Below are 24,408 nucleotides of genomic sequence, written 5' to 3'. Positions count from 1 at the left end.
CCAAGTTCAGGGCAGCTGATAAATGAGTGGGGAGTTTGGCCCTCCCTTACCATTCATCCTGCCTCCCAGACTTTGGTTTCTCCACCTCTCTGACCTCAACACTTATCTCTCTCTAAGGGTGAGGCAGAGGAAGACGTATAGATGAAGCTGGTCATTATCTGTACCCAACAGTAGAGAATTACCTCTTAGGATAAGTTTGAGAATGCTCCTGAAACTGTTGGCAAATCTTTGTTTGCTAATATTGTTATCTTAAAAGTCTAGAGACATATTGATCATTTTTAGAAAGATCTTTATATCAATAAAGAAGAAACCATAAACAAGACATTTCCTGCACTCCTGGTACTTATATGGTTCCTCTAATAATGAATTATGTGATGTTCAGCAGGAGTGTACTGAGAAGAAACCGTTTTGGAGATTCTTGGCACTGCTAGGGTTTACCTCCTACGTGGACTGTGGTGGCTCACAAGAGAGGATCTAGAAGTGAAACATTTCACACATTCCTGCCACTGGAATGGTTTCTCTCCTGTGTGGACTATCTGGTGCGTCATAAAACTGCTTTTCTGCATAAATCAATCCCCATATTCAGGATATTTACATTTTTTTCCTTCTGTGTGGATGTCTTTGTGTCTCACAAGACTAAATCTGAGAGAAAAATATTTCCCACGCTCCTGGCATTTGTATGATTTATCCTCTGTGTGGAAAGTTTGGTAGCTCTGTAAATAAAACGAAAGTAAATCACTTCCCGAACTGCCCACATTTTTATGGTTTTTCTCATGAGTGGACTTCCTGATGCAAAAGAAATGCTGAACTCTGAGCAAAACACTTCCCACACTCCTGGCATTTAAATGGATTTTCTCCTGTGTGGACTCTACTGTGTTTCATAAGGGTGGATTTTAAAGGAAAACATTTCCCACATTCCTGGCATGTGTATGGTTTCTCTCCTGTATGGACTCTCTCATGTGCCCCAAAGTGGCTTTTCCGAGCAAAACATTTCCCACATTCTTGACATTTGTACGGTTTCTCTCCTGTGTGGACTCTCTGATGTGCCCCAAAATGGCTTTTTCGAGCAAAACATTTCCCACATTCCTGGCATTTGTATGGTTTCTCTCCTGTGTGGATTCTCTGATGTGCCACAAAGTGGTTTCTGCGAGCAAAACATTTCCCACATTCCTGGCATCTGTATGGTTTCTCCCCTGTGTGCACTCTCTGGTGATTCACAAGGGAGAATCTGGAAGTATAACATTTCCCACACTCCTGGCACTGGAATGGTTTCTCTCCTGTGTGGACTCTCTGGTGTGCCACAAAGTGGCTTTTCTCAGCAAAGCATTTCCCACACTCCTGGCAATTGTATGGTTTCTCTCCTGTGTGAACTCTTTTATGTTTTACAAGGGTGGATTTCAAAGGAAAACATTTCCCACAATCCTGGCATTCATATGGTTTCTCCCCTGTGTGGAATCTCTGGTGGCTCAGGAACTGTAAATTGAAAGCAAAACATTTCCCACAGTCCTCACATTTGTATGGCTTCTCTCCTGTATGGACTCTTTGATGCAAAAAAAGTGCTGAACTCCGAGCAAAGCATTTCCCACATTCCTGGCATGTATATGGTTTCTCTCCTGTGTGGACTCTCTCATGTGTCACAAGTAAGCTTTTTTGAGCAAAACATTTCCCACACTCCTGACATTTGTACGGTTTCCCTCCAGTGTGGACTTTCTGATGTCCCACAAGGATGGATTTCCGGGCATAACATTTCCCACATTCTAGGCATTTGAAGGCTTTCTCCCCTGTGTGGACAATCTGATGGCTCAAAAGCTGTGAACTGGAAGCAAAACGTTTTCCACAGTGCTGGCATCTGAATAGTCTCTCTGTGTGGACTCTCTGATGATTTACAAGGTGTGAGTTCCAAGGAAAAGATTTCCCACATTCATTACATTTGTATGGTTTCTCTGCTGTGGAGACACTGTGGTGGTTCAAAAGGTATGAATTGCCAGCCAAACATTTCCCAGATTCTTCCCATCTTATGTGAAGCACAAGCTCCTTTTTTCCTGAAAACTCTTTTCCACATACATTGCATGTGTAAGATGACTTTTCTTCTCCGTGCGTTTCCTGTTGTTTGCCAAAGTTCCATTTACGTCCACCCTTGGCATCTATGTGTGTTTTCTTCCACATACGTACTGGAAAGGAAGAAAAATCACAGATGAAGCTGGATATTATATATTAGAGAGACAGAAGGAAAAGGGCACTATAATGTTATAAAGATTCTTAAATAAAATAAACCTCTAACTTTTCTTTCTTTAAAGGTGCCTGGCTCCTCAAACTTCAATGGAGGCAGAAGCAACGAAACAGGCTTTCTTTCTTTCTTAGTGAGTTAGGAAAACTGAACTAGTCGTGTTAAGACGAAGGGCAGACTCAAAAGTTGCAGTTCTACTGATATCAGAATAACAGGATTGCATTAATGTGGAGTGTCAAAATGTTGTCCTAATCTCCTTATGATGTTGGTTATTTGGGCCTTTAAAAAGCCTTTTTTTGTTGTTCTTGGGCAATCAATTGAAGCAGGAAGGACAACACATTCAGACAATAAAGTTCCTTACCAAGAGAGGCCACATTCTCATAATTTTCCATCATAACCTCCCTGTACAGAGATCTTTGGCTTGGATCCAGCAGGTCCCACTCCTCCTCGGTGAAATATATGGCCACATCCTCAAAGTCCAAAGTTTCCTGCAATGAAAAAAAAAAAGCCGACACTCAGAAAGACTAATCCAATATGTAGAGGAAAAAAAATCTACTGCAGAAATTTATATAAGAACAAGAACGTTGTGTTTCAGCCAAGAACAAGTGTTTGATTGGTGAGTTCCACACTTGCGGATGGTGAGAAGGAAGTAATGACTGTTGTGATGTGGAGATATGTTCAACTAAGTGTGTCTATCATACTGTGGTGGGTGGCCCTGCCGTCTAGTGTGAAATCCTGCAGAACTTTGTCATACGTTTTGACCTGATGTCACATTTTGAGATCACCAATAGCCGAACCACAGAGGGCCATCAATATCATCCTGCCCAAAGAACATGCTTCCTGGAGTCCCCTCCCCCAACTTCTTCTGCTGGCAGGGAGGACTTTGAAGGACAGGATCCCAAATGGTGGATCTGATGAAGGTGTTCTGCACAATCAGATACCCTTTATGGCTCTTTGGTCTGAGGGATCTTTTTCCTATTTAAAAAACCAACCAATAGCTCCCAAGAATCTCCGACCTGAGTCGCTTCCGCTGCAGACCGCTTGTGACCTTTTCTCATTCTTCTTGCAGACGGAGACAGAGACGACACAGCGTCCCCTGGAAAGAGGAGAAAAGTAAGGGAAAGTCAGGCAAGGCAAAGCAAAGTGTGCTGCTTATATACCGCCCCATAGCACTTCAAGCACTCTCTGGGCAGTTTACAAGTTAATTATGCAGGCTACACATTGACACACATACAACCCCCATGAGCTAGGTACTCATTTTACTGACCTTGGAAGGATAGAAGGCTGAGTCAACTTTGAGCCGGCTACCTGGGATCGAACCCCAGATCGTGAGCACAGTTTTGGCTGCAGTACAGCGGTTTAACCACTGCACCACTTCTGCATTATCACAGAGGCTCCCTAGGGTAGAATAAAAGGCAAAGTGGGAGAAAAATATGGAGGGGAAAGGGAAGGTAAAAGATACTATGAGCGAGAGAAAAATGATCTTTGTAGTGTTTAAGAGGGGAAAAAATCCAATATTGGGATCTGAAATATAGAACATTCACTAGACAGCAGGTTAGAGCAGGGGGCTAGGGCATCATGACTTTTGTAGGGGACACCGCTGCTGTTCTACCTCACAGGGAAAACATCTTTGCTTGGCCCTGTGTCCACAATCCTACGTGAGGCAATTCCAAGGCAGCTAACTCCACTTTCCAAGCCTTTGGCCACCCCGTGATGAGAGCAGCTGCTGATGTGTTATAATCATTTCACAATTGGAGGACTAACGAGGCTGATGCTCTGTGGGCCTTGATCCAAGGTAGATGGAAACAGAGAAAAGGCAAATGAAATTGAGTTTGAGAAAGCAAGGACTGCCTTTCTATCCCATGTAAAACATATCATGTGTGTGCGTGTGCATTTATGTATGTATATGTATATATGTGTGTGTGTCTGTCTAGCTATATGGATGTGTGTGTAGGTGTGTGTATTTATGTATATTTATATACGTGTGTGTATCTATTTATCTATCTATCTGGATGTGTGTGTATGTGAGACACAAATTTATTCATTTATTTATTGAAAATATTTTACCCCTCCTTTCTCCTTAAAAAGGACCCAAGGCAGCTTACAACAATGAACAACATTTAAAGTTGAAAGCAATTTGTATAAAGGAAGCCACCCAGCCTCGAGTTTGCAAGAGAGGAGAAGGGCTGTTCACGATGAGACATTATATATGAACACATCCACCCTCAGAATGACAGGAACTTCCTCATCCAAAAAGAGACAGCCAGCATTCAAGAGGCACCAGATCGGCGAGAAGAGGAACTGAAGGTGCTTCATCTCAACCCTCTTCTTCAGAAGCCACTCCTTTAGACCTGCAGGAAAGTGCACCCAGATGTGGAAGATGGCAGCTGAGGGCCCCCCTCTGGGGCACCAAGCCAACAAAGCTGTGCCAAACCTCCATTTCCAAATGATGATGGTGTGTGCCTTATGTGCCATTAGTCCAAATTGACAGGCATGTCAAGTGTTCCAGTTGATGCACAAAGCACAATGGCAGATCCACCAGGAAATAGGCACACCTTTCGAAGGTTGTGCCAGACATATCTTTTGATGGTGATTTTTGTTTCTTTTTTTGTGCAGATGGCCAAGAAACATTAGAAGTTGTTTGAAAGGAAGGCGACGATGGGCTTATGACATGACATAGATCTCAGCCTTCCACCCCATCAACAAATAAATAAGCTCAGGCCCTGTGAGTTTAAGCAATATCGTGAAAAGAAAAGGCTCTTTGGAAAAGGAATTGTCGCTGGGAACACTTGACGCTAGGAAGAAAAGATGAATACAGTATCAGGCATGTGATGGAATCGCTCCCGTAAAGGAAGCCACCCAGCCTCGAGTTTGCAAGAGAGGAGAAGAGCTGTTCACGATGAGGCTTTTTTTAAAAAATCAAGTATTGTATCTTTAAGGTCGCCAGATGTCGGGTGCGATTTAACGGCACACCTCCAAGAAGAAGACTTGGTAGGCTTTGAGAGATGCATGAGCAGAACCTTGTTCCACTAAAAATGACCCATGAGGCTGGGAGGAAGACAAGCAAAGCACAAAGCCTGCATTTGCAAAAATCAGGGGCGAAAAAAACTGAAATCTGCCTGCCGGCTCCAGCCTTCTCTACCTCCCTCCTTCCCCTTCCCCTCCCCTCCTGCACCCAGTTCCCCTTTTACCACGCTCTCCTTTTACCTCTGCTTCCAAATCCTGGAGATCAGGTTTCTTGATATTTAGGAAAGGTTCCCTTTTGTCCGGCACCTCCTCCTTGATGGCCAGCTACCCGTTTTTCAATTCGTCGGAAGTTGGGGGTGTGCCATTTCTCGTCATGTGACCTCGTCATGTGACCGAAGCTCTGCCAGACTTCTGGCAGGGAGTCGGAGGAAGGAGGGCTGCTGTGGAATTTGTATGTATGTATGTATGTATGTATGTATGTATGTATGTATGTATGTATGTATGTATGTATGTTTGTATGTATCTATGTATCTATGTATCTATGTATCTATGTATCTATGTATGTTGCTTTTGTCCCAGTGAAAGGACTCAGGGTAGCTCATGTGAGGGAGTTTCTTCACTGAGTGTATGTATTCATTTTATTTTATTCATATTCAAACTTTGCTAAATAAATGGATTGAAATGGGATAAGCACCATGACCTTCGTAGGGCACATCACTGCTATCCCACCTCATAGAAAAAAAAATCTCTGCCCACCCCTGCCTCCATCCTCCTTTGGTGATCATCATCCTCTCAGAACTTCAGGGCTGGAAGGGACTCCGTGGATCATGGAGTTCCGCTCCTGTCATGAGGGCCCAGTGGGGAATCGAACTCACAATCTGACTCAAACAGCTACCCAGCAGTTCTACCTCAGGCAATTCCAAGGCAGCCATTTCTGTTTTCCAAGCAATCGGCCAACCGGTGATGAGAGCGGCTGCTGCTATGTTATAATAGTTTCTGAACTGGAGGAATAAGGAGGCTGATCATCTGCAGGATCTTGATCCACAGCTGAAGGAAAGAGAAAGTGAGTGAGTTTGTGATTTGGGGAAAACAAGGTTGAGGACTGCTTGTCCATCACATAACTCTCAAAGTGGGCCAAAACTTTCAAGATGGAAAGGAAAGCAGAAATTTATGTCCTTCACCCCCACCCCTCAGATGGCCAAGAAAATACTGTATAGCAGGTAATTTGCTTGTGACATGGACATAAAACTTAGCCTTTCATTTCTGCTAACATGTTCACGAGGAAGAAAGCGGAGGGCGTTGCATGTTGGGCATATCATGAAAAGACAAGATTCCCTGGAAAAGGCCATAAGGCTGGGAAAACTTCTCGCCAGCAGGAAAAGAGGAAGATCAAATATATGTAAGAAGAGCTGACGGCATAAAGGAAGCCACGGCTTTGGGTTTGAAAGAGATGAAAAGGGCTCTTCGCGATGAGATATTTTGGAAACCAATCCTTCCTAAGATCGCCATAAGTTGGTGGCAATTTAATGGCACATTAACAAGAAGAAGAGCTTGTAGGCTTTTCATATAAACACGCGCAAACTATTTTTCACGAGTAATTACCCATAAGGGAAAAAAAAGCAAGATGCAAACCGTATATTTGCAAAACCCCACAACGATAAACTGAAATCTGCCTGCAAGCTGAAGTTTCTCCTCCCCTCCCGGACCCAGGAATTCCCCTCTCCTTCTTTCTTTTTACCTCTTTCTCCAAGTCCGGATTTCAGCTTCCTTCCTCTTGGTACAGTGGACCCTCGACTTACAGACGGCTCGACTTACAGACTTTTCGCGTAACAGACTTCTCTGGCCACAAAATTTAGGTTCAACTTGCAGCCGGAGAATTGACCTACAGACCAGAAAAAAACCAAAATGGAACAAAAACGGCCGGTTACGGATTAATCAGTTTTCAATGCATTGTAGGTCAATGGAGACTCGACTTACAGACTTTTCGACCTGCAGCCACCGTTCCAATACGGATTCATTCCGTAAGTAGAGGGTCCACTGTATTTTGAAAGGGCCCCCTTTTATGCTGCACCGTTCTTCTCCTCATGGGGAGCGACTTGCCTTTAAATCTGGGGAGCTTGGGGATTTCCACTTCCCATCATGTGAATGAAGCCATACCAGACACCTGGCAAAAAAAAAAAATCCCTTTAAAAACTAATCCCATATGTGTATGTATTTCTGCGAGTTATGTGCTGTCAGGTTGGAACCGATTTATAGCGATCCTAATAAGTTTTTGTGTTTTTTTTTTAAAAGGTAAGTTTGATAATTAAAGGAGTGGTTTTACCAGTTCCACTCCCCCAGTGAGCTTCCATGGATGAGCCATATAGTGAGTGCCCCATACATACAGTGTTCCCAAACAGTAGCTATTCAGGGGCCTCAAAGATTTTTGAAACAAAAGGACAATAATGACCTACAGACCTTGGGCCGAATGAAAAAAAAAAAAAAGGAATCTCAACCAGCAAGAGTTGAGATTTTGGATCCTGCAGCTGTGTTCAAGCTGGAGATTAGATTCAGCCAGGAATAATAAAAGTCAACTGAAGCCAAATTAAGGGCATTAGATTCTAGTGGGTAGAGGAAGAACGAAGCACTCTCTTTGGAGGAAAAAGCATCAGCCAAGATTTCAGAGCGTTTTCCATGAGCGAACGGCTGGGGCCCAGCCATTGTGGATGGTGGGGGAACCAAGGACCACAGGCGGAAACAAAGGCAAAAGTGTGTGTGTGTGTGTGTGTGTGTGTGTGTGTGTGTGTGTGTGTGTGTGTGTGTGTGTGTGTGTGTGTGTGTGTGTGTGTGTGTGTGTGTGTGTGTGTGTGTGTGTGTGTGTGTGTGTGTGTGTGTGTGTGTGTGTGTGTGTACACTCACACAGAGGGAAAAAGGTGTTATCTCACACTGCCTTCCCCCAGTTCTATCCATTCACTACACAATCCACCAGAGTGGGAGAAGCAGAAAACTTGCGTGCAACCCCTCCCTGTTGTTGTGTTACTTTGTGCCTGGTATCCAAAGTGGACTTTTACGGCCACTTATCCTTCTTCCCTCTCCTCTCAGCATGTGAAAAGGTTGGAAATGCAGCAAAATCCCTAGTCTTTCCCCATGTTATGCAGTGGGGTTGTTGTAGAGAGCCTGGGCCCAGGCCACCCTCCCGTGGCATCTGCTCGTTTTCTTCTCTCTGTCGCTGCCTTTTCCTGCTTCTTGGACCCAAGAATCCTCAATTCTCACAATGGGCAAGCTTCGGTTTCTGTCCTAGCATACAACACTTCCCTCTTAGTGGTGTGGCTGATTTAGAGTTCCCTGCCCTCAGCATCCTTGACAAAGTCCCAAAGAACATCTCCCTGCTGCTGGAGACCATGTGACAGGAGGGCCACAGAGCATAACTAAGGACAAAGTGCCTTCTACTACTGAGCAGAAGGTCCCAGACGACACATGAGTCTCTGTGGCAAAAAAATGGACCGCAGGTGAGGCTGGTCACCTGGCAACATTCATTTGGGCCAATGCTACTATTAGTTAAAATGAGGCACTGCTTGCATGGGGCAGGTTTGGAGAAACAGATCTAATATGATTAAGGTCCACAATCTCCAAAGGATTGGGAACACAACGTATTCTATGGTCCTGAGCACTCTTTTGTTACATGCTGTCAAATCACTTCAATTTATGATGGCTCTATGAATCAATGTCCCCAGAAGTTCCTCTCATTAACCATTCTGATCATTCAAACCAAAAGTATTTTTTTTTATGAAGTCAATCCATTTAATGTTTTCCTGCTACCTTCCCTAGCATTCTTGTCTTTTCCAGTGAGTTTTGTCTCCTGTGAAAGGTCCAAAGTATAACAGCCTCCATTTTGGGCATTTTACCTTCAGACATACAGTACTTTCCTGCTAGTTTAGATCAAGTTCAGGGTTGATTTAATATGGAACACACATATTTATGTTTCCAGCAGCCCTCCCAATTGGGCCCAAAAGCAAAGTGCGGATAAACAGAAGGTCCGTTATTGGCAAACGCTGTTTATATGACACAGAATGGTGTCATTTCTGACTTATTTCCTGTTTTTGTGGAACTAGAACTAAGATGGCATAACCTCCCCTCTACTCTTAAATAGCAAGGTTTTTCTTACTATGGAACATTTCTGAAACTGAAGCCAACACACACTCTCTCTCTCACACACACACACACGCGGCAGAATACTTCAGAGTAGGCCTCAGACTTTTGATAAATTTAATATTGCAGTATTGTTTGCTCATCAGAGTAACTCAACATCATTAAAGTACAATTCTTTTATTGGATATTGGTCAAATAATAAACTAGACATTCAGCTTTCCAGTCACCCATGTTTTCAGTGTTGAAATATAAGAAGCAAGAGTGTATTGAAACAACCACCCCCAAATGTTTTCACTGCAAGAAGCAGTTGTAGTTCTTTCCAATATGATCTTTTCTCTGGTTCTCCTAGAACCTAGATGGTTTTCAAACCCTCTATCGCCCCACTCCCCCCAAATGCCTCCACAGCAGCTCTTGTGGTGATTCATCACAACCAGAGAGAATTGAACTCCAGGGAATTCTCTCTTCCGTAAACTGGAAATCTGACACGACTGTTGTATCCATACTGCCTCAGAATCCTGAACATCGACTGCTGCCATGGGAAACTCTTGCACCCATGATGGGAGGAGCGAGAGGGAGCAGGTTTGAATTATTTTTTCATCCTAGGACCAATGTCACCTTAGAATACTTCTGTGAGGAAAGAATGTGGGTAGACGGCACAGGAAAAGTAATTGGGATCCCAGCCCGAGGCATAATAACAACGGTCACAATCTGAAATGTCTTATAGTGAATGCGGTCATAATAACAAAGTGCACCTATCTGGTAGCTCTCCAGCCCCTTCATTCGTGAAGCAGCAATATACCTGTAACGCCCCAATCTGCCAATAAGGGAAAGAGGACATGGAGTGTTTGTGTTGCCAGGTTCAGAAAAACCCCAGATTCTTGCAAGACCAATGCAATCCTTCATTATTGCAAGTTATTGGAAGATCCTGCCCCCACAATCTGCTGAGAGCAAGTTAAAGGAGAGAAAACGCCGTCTCCACTGGGCTTGGAATAGTGTCTCTTGAAGATTCGGTGGATCCTTATTTGGTCCGTGGACACTAAACACAGGATTCATGGCTTGGCACATTGCTTCAGCTCCCATCCCTGTGCTGGGAGGACAGGCCTCTGATTGCCCACCCCATGGTCTGGGGAGTCCCATATGGAAACTGCAGAACTAGTAATTCTCTCCAAGATACAAAAGAGCCGGCTGGATAGCTCTCTGATGTAGGCACCTGGCTGAGAAACCAGAGGCTGGGAGTTTGATTCCCACACTGTGCCTCCTAGACAGGGGCTGGACTCAGTGACCACATAGGGTTCCAACTCTGCCGTTCTAAGGCAACAGCCAGATGGCGGGCAGCTCAGCTTGAAGCCGGCTCAGAGACCAAGTCAATGTTGGCAGGAGGCTGAAGGATCGGCACATAATTGCAGGAGCAAGACCTGTGGCGAAGCAAGTGGCTGCAGGATCGGGTGCCCTGGAAGTGCTTCTCAGACTTGACTCCACCAGTGATGGAGAGGTAACCTACTCTAGCTATGGACATGCAACCCATGAATTTCTCATTGGGCCAGTTCAGGACTGCTGATAAATGAGAGCGTGCCCCCCCGCCCCGCCAAGATCTTAGACCTCCTTTACCATTCATCCTGCCTCCTAGACTGGTTTCTCCATCTCTTTGACCTCGTATTTTTGCCTTCCTCTGAAGTTCCCACTTTGTCCCTTCCTTCCCCTCACCTTCCTGTTCCTCTCTCTCTTCCTGCCCTGCTTTAGCTTCTGTTGCTGCGTATCATTTTGCTAACCCTGTGACTACTTCTTTTCCCCCTTCTCCATCACGATGCTTATTTCTACTCTTAGCTTTCTTTCCCCCTCCCTGGATCTTCTTTTTTTTTTCACTGTTATTTTCTTATTCTGCCCCCCCCTTTGCAAAATTTTCTGACTGGGTAACTCCCTAACAGTAACTCCCTAACAGCTGGCTAACAGTGTGGGGGAGTGGAGGCACTCCAGATCTGCCCAGGTACTACTCACCACTGTGCAACGACCCACTCAGAGGTTAGATAGCACGATATACCACTTGTTTTGTGGTCCAATCCAGATTGCATGCTACTGTATTTCTTGGCATTTAGAATGTGTTTGGTAGGCTGGAATGGATGTTTCTGTTTTAAAACATCCAAATGAATGACGGTCATGAGCTGCCCAGATGCCTGCATTGTAAGAACCAACACGTACAATCTAAATCATCCAAAGCAAAGCCACAGCTTCCTGGTGCTGCCACTCCTGTTTGATCTCCCCACTGAGCCCTTGGTGTATCTAATCAGAAACGATGCCCAATTTAAATGAATATATAATATGAAAAACTGCAAACCTCTACATCTGCGTCTTCTACCAGCTGATCTGCTGCTGGTCACACATCTCACTCTTTCATGGCTGAGCCACACAGGAGCTGTGTTAAGACTTCATTTTCAAGTACTGCAGTTGAACTGAAAAATACCTCCTTGGTGAAAATGGCCAAAACTTCTGTTGATTTTTTTTTTAAAAAATGAAACTATGACAGATCAAGAGTTACAACCTTGGCAACGTATACATCGACTGAACCATGTAAAGCTACGATGCGCCAAATGAAGGAAGTGGTTAGACAGTCAACAATAACTGGTTGTTCTTAAGATGCAGGAGAATAAGGAGGAGGAGGAGGAAAAAGCTGGGTTACTTCTTCCAAAGAAACTTTTAAAAGGTTGAAGTCCTTCCTACAGAACAAACATTGTTTTGTTTCTCTGGTACTCTTTTTTTTTTTGCCCAGTTCAAAGACTAGGAGAGGCCTGGCTTCCCCAGCGTACAAGATCCTTTCATAAGCACCGCCACCACCAAACCAAGGGCACTGATCAGAGCTTTAACTTCTTAAGACTCAACCACTTTCAAATCCAACAGATGATCCACTTCATAATTTAGTTTGCAGTCAAGAGACAAGCGAAGGCTTTAACAAACCCTGAAGGGATAGTAGTTCACTGAGAAAAGAGATTGCAAGGATCAGCCAGTAAAATCCACATCTGACAGATATAGGGGGGAAAAGGCTGGGGAACATACTGTAAGTTGGTCTAACATTTTGGGAAACCATCTGGAAATGGCTCCTTTTCAGTCAGTCTCAATCCGGATCTGTTCTCAATCACCCCCGAGTGCAGGATTCGCAACAAGGGGCTCATGTTACAGGAAGCCAGATTTCGGTTGAATATCAGGAAAAACTTCCTGTTAAAGCAGTACAGCAATGGAATCAACTACCTCGAGAGGTGGTGAGCGCTCCAATGCTGGAGGCATTCAAGAGAAATGTATACATCCATCTGGCAGATAAACTTTGATTTGTATTTCTGCCTTGAGCAGGGGGTTGCACTCAATGGCCTTAAGGTCCCTTCCAACTTCATGATTCTGGGATCTCAGCTAAACGAAAGAAACGTCCGTCAAAGATGCTGAGTAACGGTACTCCTCTCCTCTGATGTTTGCTAGTACTTGGCTCCTCTGAAGCCTGAGCTACATCAACAAGGCCCTTAGTGCCAAAAGCTAGAAGGATATGGAGCAAATGCCAAATGCCAATCACATGTGGTCACAATGAAAAAGATAACCAATTTTGGAGGAAAGGTTAAAAGAAGCTGCCTGGATTACTAATTTTAAAAATGGATCAATCCCTAATTATAGAAGTGTGAAGCAATTTATAAACAAAATGACATTCTGCATCGTAAGGATTTTCATAGTTTTGGTTAGTGAACTGCATGGAAATTGCTGCCATTGGAAGAAAGATCACCAGCTCTCGCTCTCTCTCTTACATTGGGAAAAAAACAGATTACAGAGGTAAGCATTATTGAATCAGAAAAGCTTACATTCGCTGGGGGCCAACTGTACCTTGCATAATTATACTGTAAACTGCTCTAGCGCTATGGGGTGGTATATAAGTTGAAACAACAACTGTGCTTCTTTCTACTGGTGACAAAGAGGAAGATGTCTAGGCTAGCCCGGACATTATCCCTACACAAATGTAAAGACAAGCTTGATAACACTCCTAAAGCTGTTGGCAAAGTTTTGTTTCCTACATCTTCTCTTTCTGTTTTTTAATATTATTATCTTAAAACTGAAAGATGCATAGGATTCTTCATTCTCATAAATCTCTTAGCAGAAAACAAGGAAGGAACCATAAGCAATGCATCTCTCACACTCATGGCATTTGTAGGTCTCCTCTAATGGTGAATTGTGTGATGTTTCAGCAGGAGTGTACTGAAAGCAAAGCATTTCCCACATTCCTGGCACTGGTATGGTTTCTCTCCTGTGTGGATTCTCTCATGGTACAAAAGGGCTGAGGACCGAGCAAACTGTTTCCCACATTCCAGGCATTGGAAGGGTTTTTCTCCTGTGTGGATTCTTTGATGCTTCATTAGGTCTGCCTTGCAAGCAAAGCATCTCCCACATTCCTGACACTGGTATGGTTTGTCTCCTGTATGTACCCTATGATGCACAAAAAGGTGTGAACTCACAGCAAAACATTTCCCGCATTCCTGACACTGGAATGGTTTCTCTCCTGTGTGGACTCTCTGGTGCGTCACGAGAGAGGATTTTTGAGCAAAACATTTCCCACATTCCTGGCATCTGAATCGTTTCTCTTCAGTGTGGATATTCTCGTGCCTCACGAGGGTGGATTTTAGAGGAAAACATTTCCCACACTCCTGGCATTTATAGGGTTTCTCTCCTGTGTGCAAGCTCTGGTGGCTCAGGAACTGTGAACTAAAAGTAAAACATTTCCCACACTCCTTACATTTGTATGGTTTCTCTCTTGTGTGGACTCGTTGATGAACAAAAAGTGGTGAACTCTGAGCAAAGCATTTCCCACATTCCTGGCATCTGTATGGTTTCTCTCCTGTGTGGCACCTCTGGTGTCTCACAAGGAAGGGTTTTTGAGCAAAACCTTTGCCACATTCCTGACATTTGTGTGGTTTCTCTCCTGTGTGGACTCTCTGGTGGTTTACGAGGGAGGATTTTGAAGCATAACATTTCCCACACTCGAGGCACTGGAATGGCTTCTCTCCTGTGTGGACTCTCTGGTGTGTTACAAAGCAGGTTTTCTGAGCAAAACATTTCCCACATTCCTGGCATTTGAATCGCTTCTCTTCTGTGTGAATGCTCTCATGCCTCACAAGGGTGGATTTCAAAGCAAAACATTTCCCACACTCCTGGCATTTGTAGGGTCTCTCCCCTGTATGCAAGCTCTGGTGGCTCAGAAACTGTGAACTGAAAGTAAAACATTTCCCACACACCTCACATTTATATGGTTTCTCTCCTGTGTGGACTCTCTGATGCACAGAAAGTGGTGAACTCTGAGCAAAGCATTTCCCGCACTCCTGGCATCTATACGGTTTCTCTCCTGTGTGGACTCTCTGGTGTCTCCCAAGGAAAGATTTCTGAGCAAAACATTTCCCACACTCCTCACATTTGTGTGGTTTCTCTCCAGTGTGGACTTTCTGGTGTCCTACAAGGATGGATTTCCGAGCATAACATTTCCCACATTCCAGGCATTTGAAGGGTTTTTCCCCTGTGTGAATGCTCTCATGGCTCAAAAGTTGTGAACTGGAAGCAAAACGTTTTCCACACTGCTGGCATCTGAACAGTCTCTCTGTGTGGACTCTCTGATGATTCACAAGATGTGAGTTCCAAGCAAAAGTTTTAAAGCATTCATTGCATTTGTACGGCTTCTCTCCTGTGTAAACTCTTCGGTGATTCACAAGGTATGAATTATCAGCCAAACATGTTCCAAATTCTTCATATCCGAAATGTTTTTCTCCAGTATGGACCATCTTGTGATGCGTAAACTCCATCTTCTGGTCAAACTCTTTCCCACATACATTGCATTTGAAGAACGTTTTCTCTTCTGTGTGGGCTTGCTGGTATTTGGCAAGTTCTGATTTTTGGATATAACATGTTCCATGGCTGGGATATACATACGTTCCCCTCCAGGTTTCTGCTTGGAAGGAAGAATCATCACAAATGAAGCTGAATCCTACATATGAGAGAGAAGAAGGAGAAAAAAAACCTGAATAGTTAAATGAGTGTGAGAGGAAAGTAAACCTCAGGAGAAAAGAAAGATGTATCACTTTTTTTCTACATGGGTGACATGGCATCCCAAGCTTGGAAGCATAAATATTTTGAGTTAGTCCTTATGTTACTGATTAGAACCCGCAGGTGTGTAAGAAAGAATGATAAGAAAAGGTACAGTTGTGCCTCGCTTAATGACAATAATCCATTCCAGGAAAATCGCCATTAAGCGAAAACATTGTAAAGCGAAATTAAAAACCCCACTGAAACGCAATGAAACTTGTTCAATGCATTCCAATGTGGTAAACCCACTGTCCAGCGAAGATCGTCCATACGGCGGCCATTTTCGCTGCCTGTATAGCGAGGAATCTGTCCCTAAGCACAGTGGGGAGCCATTTTAAGCACCCAGCGGCTATTTTGAAAACCCGACGATTAGCTGTTTTTGACCGTCGTAAAGCGAAAATCGGTTTCCGAAGCAGGGAACCAATCGTTGCTAAGCGAAATTCCCCCATTTAGACCATAATTTTGCGATCGCAATTGCGATCGCAAAAAGATCGTCGTAAAGTGGATTCGTTGTAATGCGGGGCAATTGTTAAGTGAGGCACCACTGTACTTCCTCCCCGAGTTAAAAAGGAGACAGTCGTTTATACACAACTAACTTGTCAAACAGGATATGGTGCTGATTTTTTGGCCCGGTAAAAAATCAACTTTTGTCATCAGGCAGCAGATCTAAGCAGGAAGGACAACAAATGCAGACAGAAGCATGTTCCTTACCGAAAGAGGAGACATTCTCATAGTTTTCTATCATGACCTCTCTGTATAAAGATCTCTGGTCCAGATCCAATAGGTCCCACTCCTCCGCTGTGAAATGGACAGCCACCTCCTCAAAGGTCACTCGTTCCTGCAACCATAAAACAGTGGACGCCCAGAAAGTCTAATCAAATGCGAAGGAAATGTATAGATTTACCGCTGGTGATCCGAAACACTAAGAATCTATTTACTGTGGTATGCTGTGTTAACAAAGAATCAGGGCTGGATGGGTGAGCTCCACCTTTATGGGTGGTCACACAAAACTCCGAAGCAATATAAAACTATTACAAAATGACTGTTGTGCGTACGGAGATGTGTTCAACTAAATGCATCTGTGACACTGTTGTGGATGGCACTGCTGTGTAGTGTAAACTGCTGCAGAATTTCGGCATACGTTTTGACCAGGTGCCACATTTCGAGATCTCCAAGAGTTGAACCGCAAAGGACCAAACATATCACATGTTTCTTGGAACCCTCTCCCCACTGTCAGGGCAGGGAGGATTTTGATGGACAGACTCTTCTCTCCAAAGCCTTAATCTGAACGAAGGTGTTTTGCATGTATAGAAATTGAAAGGGATTTTAGGGCTCTTCATTTTCTGATTACAAGCCGACCAGTAGTTCCTGAGAATCTCCTACCTGAGTTGTTTCCGTTGCAGACCATTTCTGTCCCTTTCCCATCTCCCTTGCGGATGGAGACAAAGACCACATGGTGTCCCCTGGAAAGGGGAGAAAAGCGAGGGAAAAGTCAGGAAGGCACCTCTTCTTTACCACAGATGCTCTCTAGCGCAGAGTCAAAGGCATAGTGGGAGAGAGAAAAATATGGGTAATCAAAAGGATGTGCAATTGAAATCACTACTTATTTTCCCCCTATTTACCAGTACTTGTTAAGCAGAATGGCCCATTCACTTCAATGTCACTTGCTCCCAAGTAAATACAGTGGTGCCCCGCATAGCGACGTTAATCCGTTCCAGGATTAATGTCACTATCTGGATTCTTTGCTATGCGGGGGGGGGGACCCATAGGAACGCATTAAACTCCGTTTAATGCGTTCCTACGGGGGAAAAACCCGCCGGTAAGCGAAGAATCCCCCATCCGGCTGCCATTTTCGCCACCTCGGTAAGCGAGACGCGAAAACGCTGCGGGTGGCCATTTTCCCCCAGCTGGGCGGAGCTGGCTTCCGAGCGCCCGCGGTGGACGCTTCCCTGGAGGTTGCTTTGAAGCCTGCGCCGCCCAATGCGATCGCAAAATCCGCATCGCTATGCGGATTTGTCGTTAAACAGGGCCCTCGTTATACGAGGCACCACTGTACCTGCTGTGCCTCATGTGTTTCTTCTCAACACAAGAAAGGTATTTTCCCTCTTATTTTAAAATATGTTATTTTCTTTACATGGAAATGGTTTCAGTGCAATCAATTAAAATGGATAGATTGCTTTACCCACATAATCTGAAATGCCCTTTGGATGTTATGGATCACAGCTCCCATAATCTCCAACCACTGGTTTGAGCTGATGGGGTTACCAGTTTAAAAGGCTGACACAGAAACTAAGGCAACATATACACAAAACGCCTGCCTGTTTTGTCTCCTGCTTCCCTTTCCCTCCCCTTCCTCCACAATTCTCTGTTTTTACCCTGGAGGACTGTTAACATATTGAAGGAGTCATCCTGTTAACTTGTGGCAGCAAAAAGAACTAAGAGCCACCTTGTCAGTTACCTGAAGTGTTATCAACTAACCCTTCAGAAATATCCATCCATCTGATGAGGAGGGCCTCTAGTCCACAAAATCTCAGCCACAATAAATGTTTTTTCTTCTTCTTCATGTTACCACAAGAGTCTTTGTTTTTCCTGCAGGACCCTGGAAAGTGGGAGCTGTGGGCATGCACATCCATCTATAGTCACACACACAAGCACACAAATGTGCTGAGAGAAATTTAAAAAGCAGCAGTGAGGTCAGAGCCAAAGGCGGCTGCAGACTCACAACATTGGGACAGCTACGCTCTTCCCATTCCTGCTCAAGTGTTCATGAGAAATACACAATTTCTGAATACTTCAGACTTTTATTCCCTCACCTGTGTCATGCTCTGAAGTGCCTTCCATATCCTTCAAAACAAGGTAATCAGGACACAACGGCCCCTGTTCAGACTTGGGGATGAAATCCAGTGTGCTGAGGGAAAGTCCTGTTCAACAATACGAAAACAGGAGAAAGACAAGTAATTTAGAGCGTGCCCAGAACTAACCAGGAAGTATATAACCTTTTTTAAAAAGTTAAGAAATAAATTCTCGAGTTTGAAATATAGAGCTGTGTACTTATCAAACTGAAGACACCAATGTGGAGGCTTTCTCTCAATACAGAGACTCTCTGAAGCCTGTCTAACAGCTTCTGGTTCAGTTATAAAATCTAGCCCAATATATGATGGGATTCCATTCTTGTGTGGCCTGAAAGTCTATATTCGCCACACTCACTGAATTCCTAAGGAGGGACGTGGTGGCACTGTGGGCTAAACCGCAGAAGCCTGTGCTGCAGGGTCAGAAGACCAAGAAGTCGTAAGATCGAATCCACGCGACGGAATGAGCACCCGTCGCTTGTCCCAGTTCCCGCCAACCTAGCGGTTTGAAAGCATGCAAATGCAAGTAGATAAATAGGGACCACCTCGGTGGGAAGGTAACAGCGTTCCGTGTCTAAGTCGCACTGGCCATGTGACCACGGAAGATTGTCTTCAGAGAAAACGCTGGCTCTATGGCTTGAAGAGCGGGATGACCACCGCCCCCTAGAGTCGAACACGACTGGACAAAAATTGTCAAGGGGAACCTTTACCTTTACCACTGAATTCCTGAGTGGCTTTAATAACAAAACTTGGATTGCAAACCAAGGTGGCTCTGACATTAGATCCAACCATAGTTCATGTGATTCAGATGGCATGCGTTGTTTGCATGGAGAATACACTAGTTCACTTTCTGGCATGTTTTCTGTTGAAAGAATCCAGGAACAAACAATGGGAAAGGCATTGGCCTTAAACCCAAGAGAGCTACGGCCAGTTACAGTGGGTAAGATAACAAGGTGGAAGAGAACAAGTGTCTGATTTAGTGCGAGTTAAATGTTTCCACAACATTCTAGAAAACCAATCATTACTTCATTTGTTGCAGAGTGATTTATTTTTTTCCCTATGAGAAGTTGGGGGAAGCTACTGTGACATTTTCTGTGTCAGGTGATTATTTGAGTGGACATATTTATTCATTTTATTTCACTTATATTCTAATTTTTTTATAATAAAGGGGCTGAAAAGTGTTGAGGCAACATGGCTTCTACTTGAAAAGTAAAATGGGACTACAGTGGTGCCTCGCTTAACGAGTGCACCATATAGCGATGTTTCCGTATAGCGATCCCTTTTTCGGGATCGCTATATGGAAACATACCCGATCTTCGCAATGGGGAAAACCCGCATTGCGAAGATCGGGTATTGCGGCGGCCATTTTGGAGCCGCCGAACAGCTGATCGGCGGTTCCAAAATGGCCGCCGGAAGCCCGGAAATGGCTGCCGGCAGCCGTTTTCGCGCCCTGCCCTCGCTTAGCAAAGGCGCGAAAATGGCTGCCGGCACCTGGAATCCTCGCTGAACGGGTAAGTAACGAAGGTATTGGAACGCATTAAACGAAGTTTAATGCGTTCCAATACCTTTCCCCTACCCGTTTAGCGATGATTCCGTATAGCGAGGGTTAATCCGGAACGGATTAACCTCGCTATACGGGGCACCACTGTACTTGGATAGCGTAGGTGTCTGGCTGAAGAGCCAGCGCTTGGGAATTATGTTTCCTCACTGTGTATCCTTGACAGGGGCTGGACCCCGTGAATCAAATGGAGTCCCTTCCAGCTCTGCAGTTCTAAGATTATTATATTGTTATTAATTTTTTGTGAGTGTGGAAAAATTCAATCCATGCAGGACTTATGTGCATGCAATTTATGCCCTACAAAAGATTTAGCAAAGGGCTAAGGTACTACAATTGAAGTAGACGGCTTCTAGTTAAAAATACTTTAGTTAACTTAACATTTTTCATTAGTTCTAACTTTACCTATATTTTACAGTGGTGCCTCACTTGACGACGTTAATTCATTCCAGCGAAATCGCTGTAGAGCGAAAACGTCAAACGAAATAAAAAACCCCATTCAAACGCATTGAAAACCGTTCAATATGTACCAATGGGCTGAATACCTGCTCGTCCAGCAAAGATCCTCCATACGGTGGCCATTTCTGGTGCCTGTAAAGCGAGGAATCCGTCCTAGAAAACAGCGGGGGGGGGGGCATTTTCCTCAGCTGGCGGCCATTTTGAAACCCTACGATCAGCTGTTTGCTCATTGTCGTAAAGTGAAAATCGGTTCCTGAAGCAGGGAACTAATCATCGCACAGCAAAAAAACTCCATTTAAAACATCGTTTTGCGATCGCAAAAACATCAACGTAAAGAGCAGGGTAATCGTCTAGTGGGGTACGACTGTATATGGATCCATAATTTTAAATTGTGCAACACTCTGATGCAAGAGTGAAAGAGAAAACGAAAGAAAAAGAACAAACTAAGACTTTGTTAAGGAGCATCATCCCAGGGTCCATTTGGTGTTCTACCTCCAAGGATACATCATTGCCCAGCCCTGCCTCCATCCTCTTACCTGAGGCAATTCCAAGGCAGCCATTTCTGCTTTCCAAGGAATCGGCCATCTGGTAATGAGAGTGGCTTCAGTGTTGTATCCTTCCAGAATGTGAGAGGATTCCCAAGGCAGATGCTCTGCAGGGCCTCGATCCAAGGCTGCAAGAAAGAATGATTTTTATTTATTTATTATTGGATTTTTATCCAATTTTGTGAATCTGTGACTTTGGGAAAGCAAGGGTTGAGTGCCATTCCTTCACAAGACTCTCAAGGTGGAGAAATGACATTCAGTACTAAACCCTTCATTTTAAAATACAGTATTATAAACATATCCACCCTCAGAATAGCAGCAACCTCATCCCACCCTCCACAAAACACACCCTCCACAAAACACACACACACACACACACACACACACACACACACACACACACACACAAAGAGGCAGCCAGCCCAGAGGAGACAACAAATCTGTGGATCTCTGGATTGTGGGGTTCAATTCACAACAGGTCTCTTTGGGGGGGGGTCACATTTGCCACCCAAGTGCTGCCTTTCTAGCCCAGGAAACAATTATTCAGGTCCTTAAAAATCTGCTTTTCTAACACACAAGCCTCAAAGTGGCTTTTAAATTTGCTGGGATGGCGGGCAGGATCCCGAATGGACAGCATGAGAGCCATTCAATCCTCCTGAACTCAAGTCCATTTCCGTTTTGTCAGCTGTGCCAAAAGCATATTTCAAGGATAAATTTACCACCACCACCCGATGCAGATGGCCAAGAAAAGAGAGCCATTTTTTTTAATTTTGAGGGGAGGGGATCGGTTTGCTTATGGCATGGAAAGGGGGATCTCAGCCATTCATCTTCCTGATGAAATAAGAAAGATTTGGACACATCGCAAGAGAAACTAAGGCAAGCACGCTGGGAAAACTGTGATGCCAGCAGGAAAAGAGGACGATCCGCTGTGAGATGAACCGACTGCCTAAAGGAAGCGACGGCCTGGAGTTTGCCCGGAGGCGGTTTGCGATGGGGCATTTTGGGCGGTCATTCATTCATTCCTCGGACCCTCCAGAAATCGAAGGCGATTTAGCGGAGGCGCAACCACTTTTTCCCCTAGAAATGACCCACGGAGGCGGCGGGAGGGGGGGGAAAGAAGCAACATGCAAACTGCATATTTCCAAAAAAACCCTCGGTGAGAAATAGATATCTGCCCTGCAGGACTCAAGCCTCTTTCTTGTGCCTTCCCCTCCTTCCCATCATCAGCCCAGAGCATCTCCTTCCCCTCCCTCCCTCCACCCCATTATCTCCTTCTACCTCCTTCTCCAAATCCCGGAGCTCCGCTTCCTTCCTGTTCTTATTTTGGAAGGACCCCCTTTTGTGCTGCACCGCTCCTCTCCTCGTGAGTAGCTTACGTGCTTTTAAAGCTGCGGAAGTTGAGATGGTCCTCTTCCCATCATGTGACTGAAACCATACCAGGCTCCTGGCAAGAAAAAAAATCCCTTTAAAACTACAGTACTCCCATACGTATATGCGTGTGTGTGAGTTATGTGCTGTCAGGTTGGAACCGATTTATAGCGATCCTAATAAGTTTTTGTGTTTTTTTTTAAAGGTAAGTTTGATAATTAAAGGAGTGGTTTTACCAGTTCCACTCCCCCAGTGAGCTTCCATGGATGAGTGAGTGTCCCATACCTACAGTGTTCCCAAACAGTAGCTATCCAGGGGCCTCAATGTATTATCTTCGGCTAGAAGTGACACCCCCCCCTCCAACAATAACTATAGAGGGCATCAGTGTCATTTAAAGCAAAGTAAACATAGCCCTTGTGCATCATCCGCAAATGCTGATGGTGCCTCGATCAGATTGCTAAATATTAACAAGAGACGAGGTTCGGAGTCCTGGAGCACACATACATCATCATTCGCAGCGTGGTAGGAACGAGGGAAAGAAGAAGAAGCCAAAACCTTCACAGGCTGGATGTTGAAGCTTCAGCATCTGCAGTTAAAACTTAAGAAAAACTGCATTTCCACAGCAGGCAAAAAGGGCTCCAGTTGGTCAGTGAATCTTGCACGGCTTCTCCCCCCTCCTTGAAACATCTGGCTCTGGTTTATCTTCCTAGTGGATTTGGCTCAAAAGGCCAAGGCAGGGTTAAACAAAAGGTAAACCGTAGGCGAGCATTGTTTATTGCATTGCACAACATAATTTCTCACTGTGAGACACAACGTTAGCTTCCTATTTCTTGGCTTTGTGGCATTACTAAGGCCAGCATGACACTGCCGTAAACGGTCTTAAACTGTCAGGAATGTTCTCATCATTGAATTTTCCTGGTTTCTGAAAATGAAATTCATCCTTCCAGTGCTGGCAACCCCAGCAAGCAGCACATGGTTTTGTCTTCTTATGCCTTCTATACAGCACTTGGGTGTACGCCTCAAACTTTGAATAAATGCAGGTAGCTATGCTTAATCATTAAACAGGCAAATGTTCCCCTTGACATTTAGTCCAGTCGTGTCTGACTCTAGGGGGCGGTGCTCATCCCCGTTTCCAACCAATAGAGCCAGGGTTTGTCCGAAGACAGTTTCTGTGGTCACACAACTAAACACGGAATGCCCTTACCTTCCCACCGAGGTGGTACCTATTTATCTACTCACATTTTTTTTTCACATGCTTTCGAACTGCTAGGTTGGCAGGAGCTGAGACAAGCGACAGGAGCTCACTCTGTCATGCGGATTCAATCTTAAGATGCTGATCTTCTGACCTTGCAGCACAAAGATTTCTGCGGTTTAACCCGCAGCGCCATGACGTCCCTTCCTGATTAATCATTAGAAGAAAGCAAAATCATAACAGGAGGACTTTACTTCTAAGTTTATCCAACTTTTGAGTCACCCATACTTCTTTTATGCTGAAATAAACACTAGTCTATTTTAAAAAACCAAACTGTTCCAATTGATTACAATGCAATATGTGACTAGTTAATTCCGAACATGACCCTGTCAGGCCAGTGTTTTTCTGCCCTCTTTCTGTGGTCCTCTTAAGTCCCTTTCTTCCATCAAACTGTCGGCAGCAAAATGGCTCCATAGCAGCTCTTGTGGCAGATGCTCAGAACCAGAAAGAATTCTGCTCCAGACATCCCCAGACAGGGAAATGCACTTCCACATGTTGCAAATCCTGCTGTGGCCTGTTATATCCATACTCGTCAGAATCCTGAACCACAGCTGCTGCCATAGGAAACTGCACAACTGGTGAGAGGAAAGCTTGAGTTTCTTTTTAACCCTGGGAGGCCAATGTCTATACTTCTGAGAGGAAGGAACTGGATAGACAGCACTGGAAGAGTAAATAGGAGCCTACCATATGCATAGTAATGATGGTCAACATCTGGAATGTCTTATAGTTAATAAGATAACCATGATAATATGATTTATTTTATTTATTTCATTTATACCCCGCCTATCTAGTCAATTGTGACCACTCTAGGCGTCTTACAACATACACTTAAAAAATAAACATATAACATACCACTTCACCAAAAAAATTACATAAATTAAAAGATAGAATAATTTTTTTCCCAAAGATGGCGAGAAACAGGATATATTATAACAGAAAAAAGAATAATTAGGTATTAGGTG

General features: G+C 44.3%; 2 protein-coding genes across 2 annotated transcripts; both read right to left on the bottom strand.

Annotated features, from left to right (window-relative positions):
• Positions 1-272: 272 nt before the first annotated feature.
• On the bottom strand, positions 273-5,566 carry LOC140701286 (uncharacterized). Its single transcript, XM_072989028.2, has 5 exons — positions 5,435-5,566; positions 3,495-3,625; positions 3,244-3,323; positions 2,589-2,715; positions 273-2,171 (listed from the first exon to the last, which is right to left on the bottom strand). The coding sequence occupies exons 3-5, from the start codon at positions 3,283-3,285 to the stop codon at positions 772-774; spliced, it is 1,569 nt and encodes a 522-aa protein (XP_072845129.2). The 5' UTR covers positions 3,286-3,323; positions 3,495-3,625; positions 5,435-5,566; the 3' UTR covers positions 273-771.
• Positions 5,567-9,425: 3,859 nt separating this feature from the next.
• Positions 9,426-24,127, bottom strand: LOC110069826 (uncharacterized). Its single transcript, XM_072989027.2, has 6 exons — positions 22,105-24,127; positions 20,818-20,954; positions 18,232-18,339; positions 16,802-16,881; positions 16,130-16,256; positions 9,426-15,320 (listed from the first exon to the last, which is right to left on the bottom strand). The coding sequence occupies exons 2-6, from the start codon at positions 20,864-20,866 to the stop codon at positions 13,510-13,512; spliced, it is 2,175 nt and encodes a 724-aa protein (XP_072845128.2). The 5' UTR covers positions 20,867-20,954; positions 22,105-24,127; the 3' UTR covers positions 9,426-13,509.
• Positions 24,128-24,408: the final 281 nt, after the last annotated feature.

This window comes from Pogona vitticeps, chromosome 2 (genome assembly GCF_051106095.1).
Source record: "Pogona vitticeps strain Pit_001003342236 chromosome 2, PviZW2.1, whole genome shotgun sequence".
NCBI classification, from domain to species: domain Eukaryota; kingdom Metazoa; phylum Chordata; class Lepidosauria; order Squamata; family Agamidae; genus Pogona; species Pogona vitticeps.
Note: the sequence above shows the minus strand (reverse complement) of the source record. Positions and strands in the feature narration are given on the sequence as shown.

Coding starts and splice junctions, on each gene's coding strand:
- LOC140701286 (XM_072989028.2), bottom strand. CDS start 3,285: ATGAGAAAAGGTCACAAGCGGTCTGCAGCGGAAGCGACTCAG. Junction 2,716..3,243: donor CTGCAGCGGAAGCGACTCAG/GTCGGAGATTCT, acceptor TTTTCATTGCAG/GAAACTTTGGACTTTGAGGA. Junction 2,172..2,588: donor TGAGAATGTGGCCTCTCTTG/GTAAGGAACTTT, acceptor CTTCCTTTCCAG/TACGTATGTGGAAGAAAACA.
- LOC110069826 (XM_072989027.2), bottom strand. CDS start 20,866: ATGGCCGATTCCTTGGAAAGCAGAAATGGCTGCCTTGGAATTGCCTCA. Junction 18,340..20,817: donor CTGCCTTGGAATTGCCTCAG/GTAAGAGGATGG, acceptor ATTGTTGAACAG/GACTTTCCCTCAGCACACTG. Junction 15,321..16,129: donor TGAGAATGTCTCCTCTTTCG/GTAAGGAACATG, acceptor TCTCATATGTAG/GATTCAGCTTCATTTGTGAT.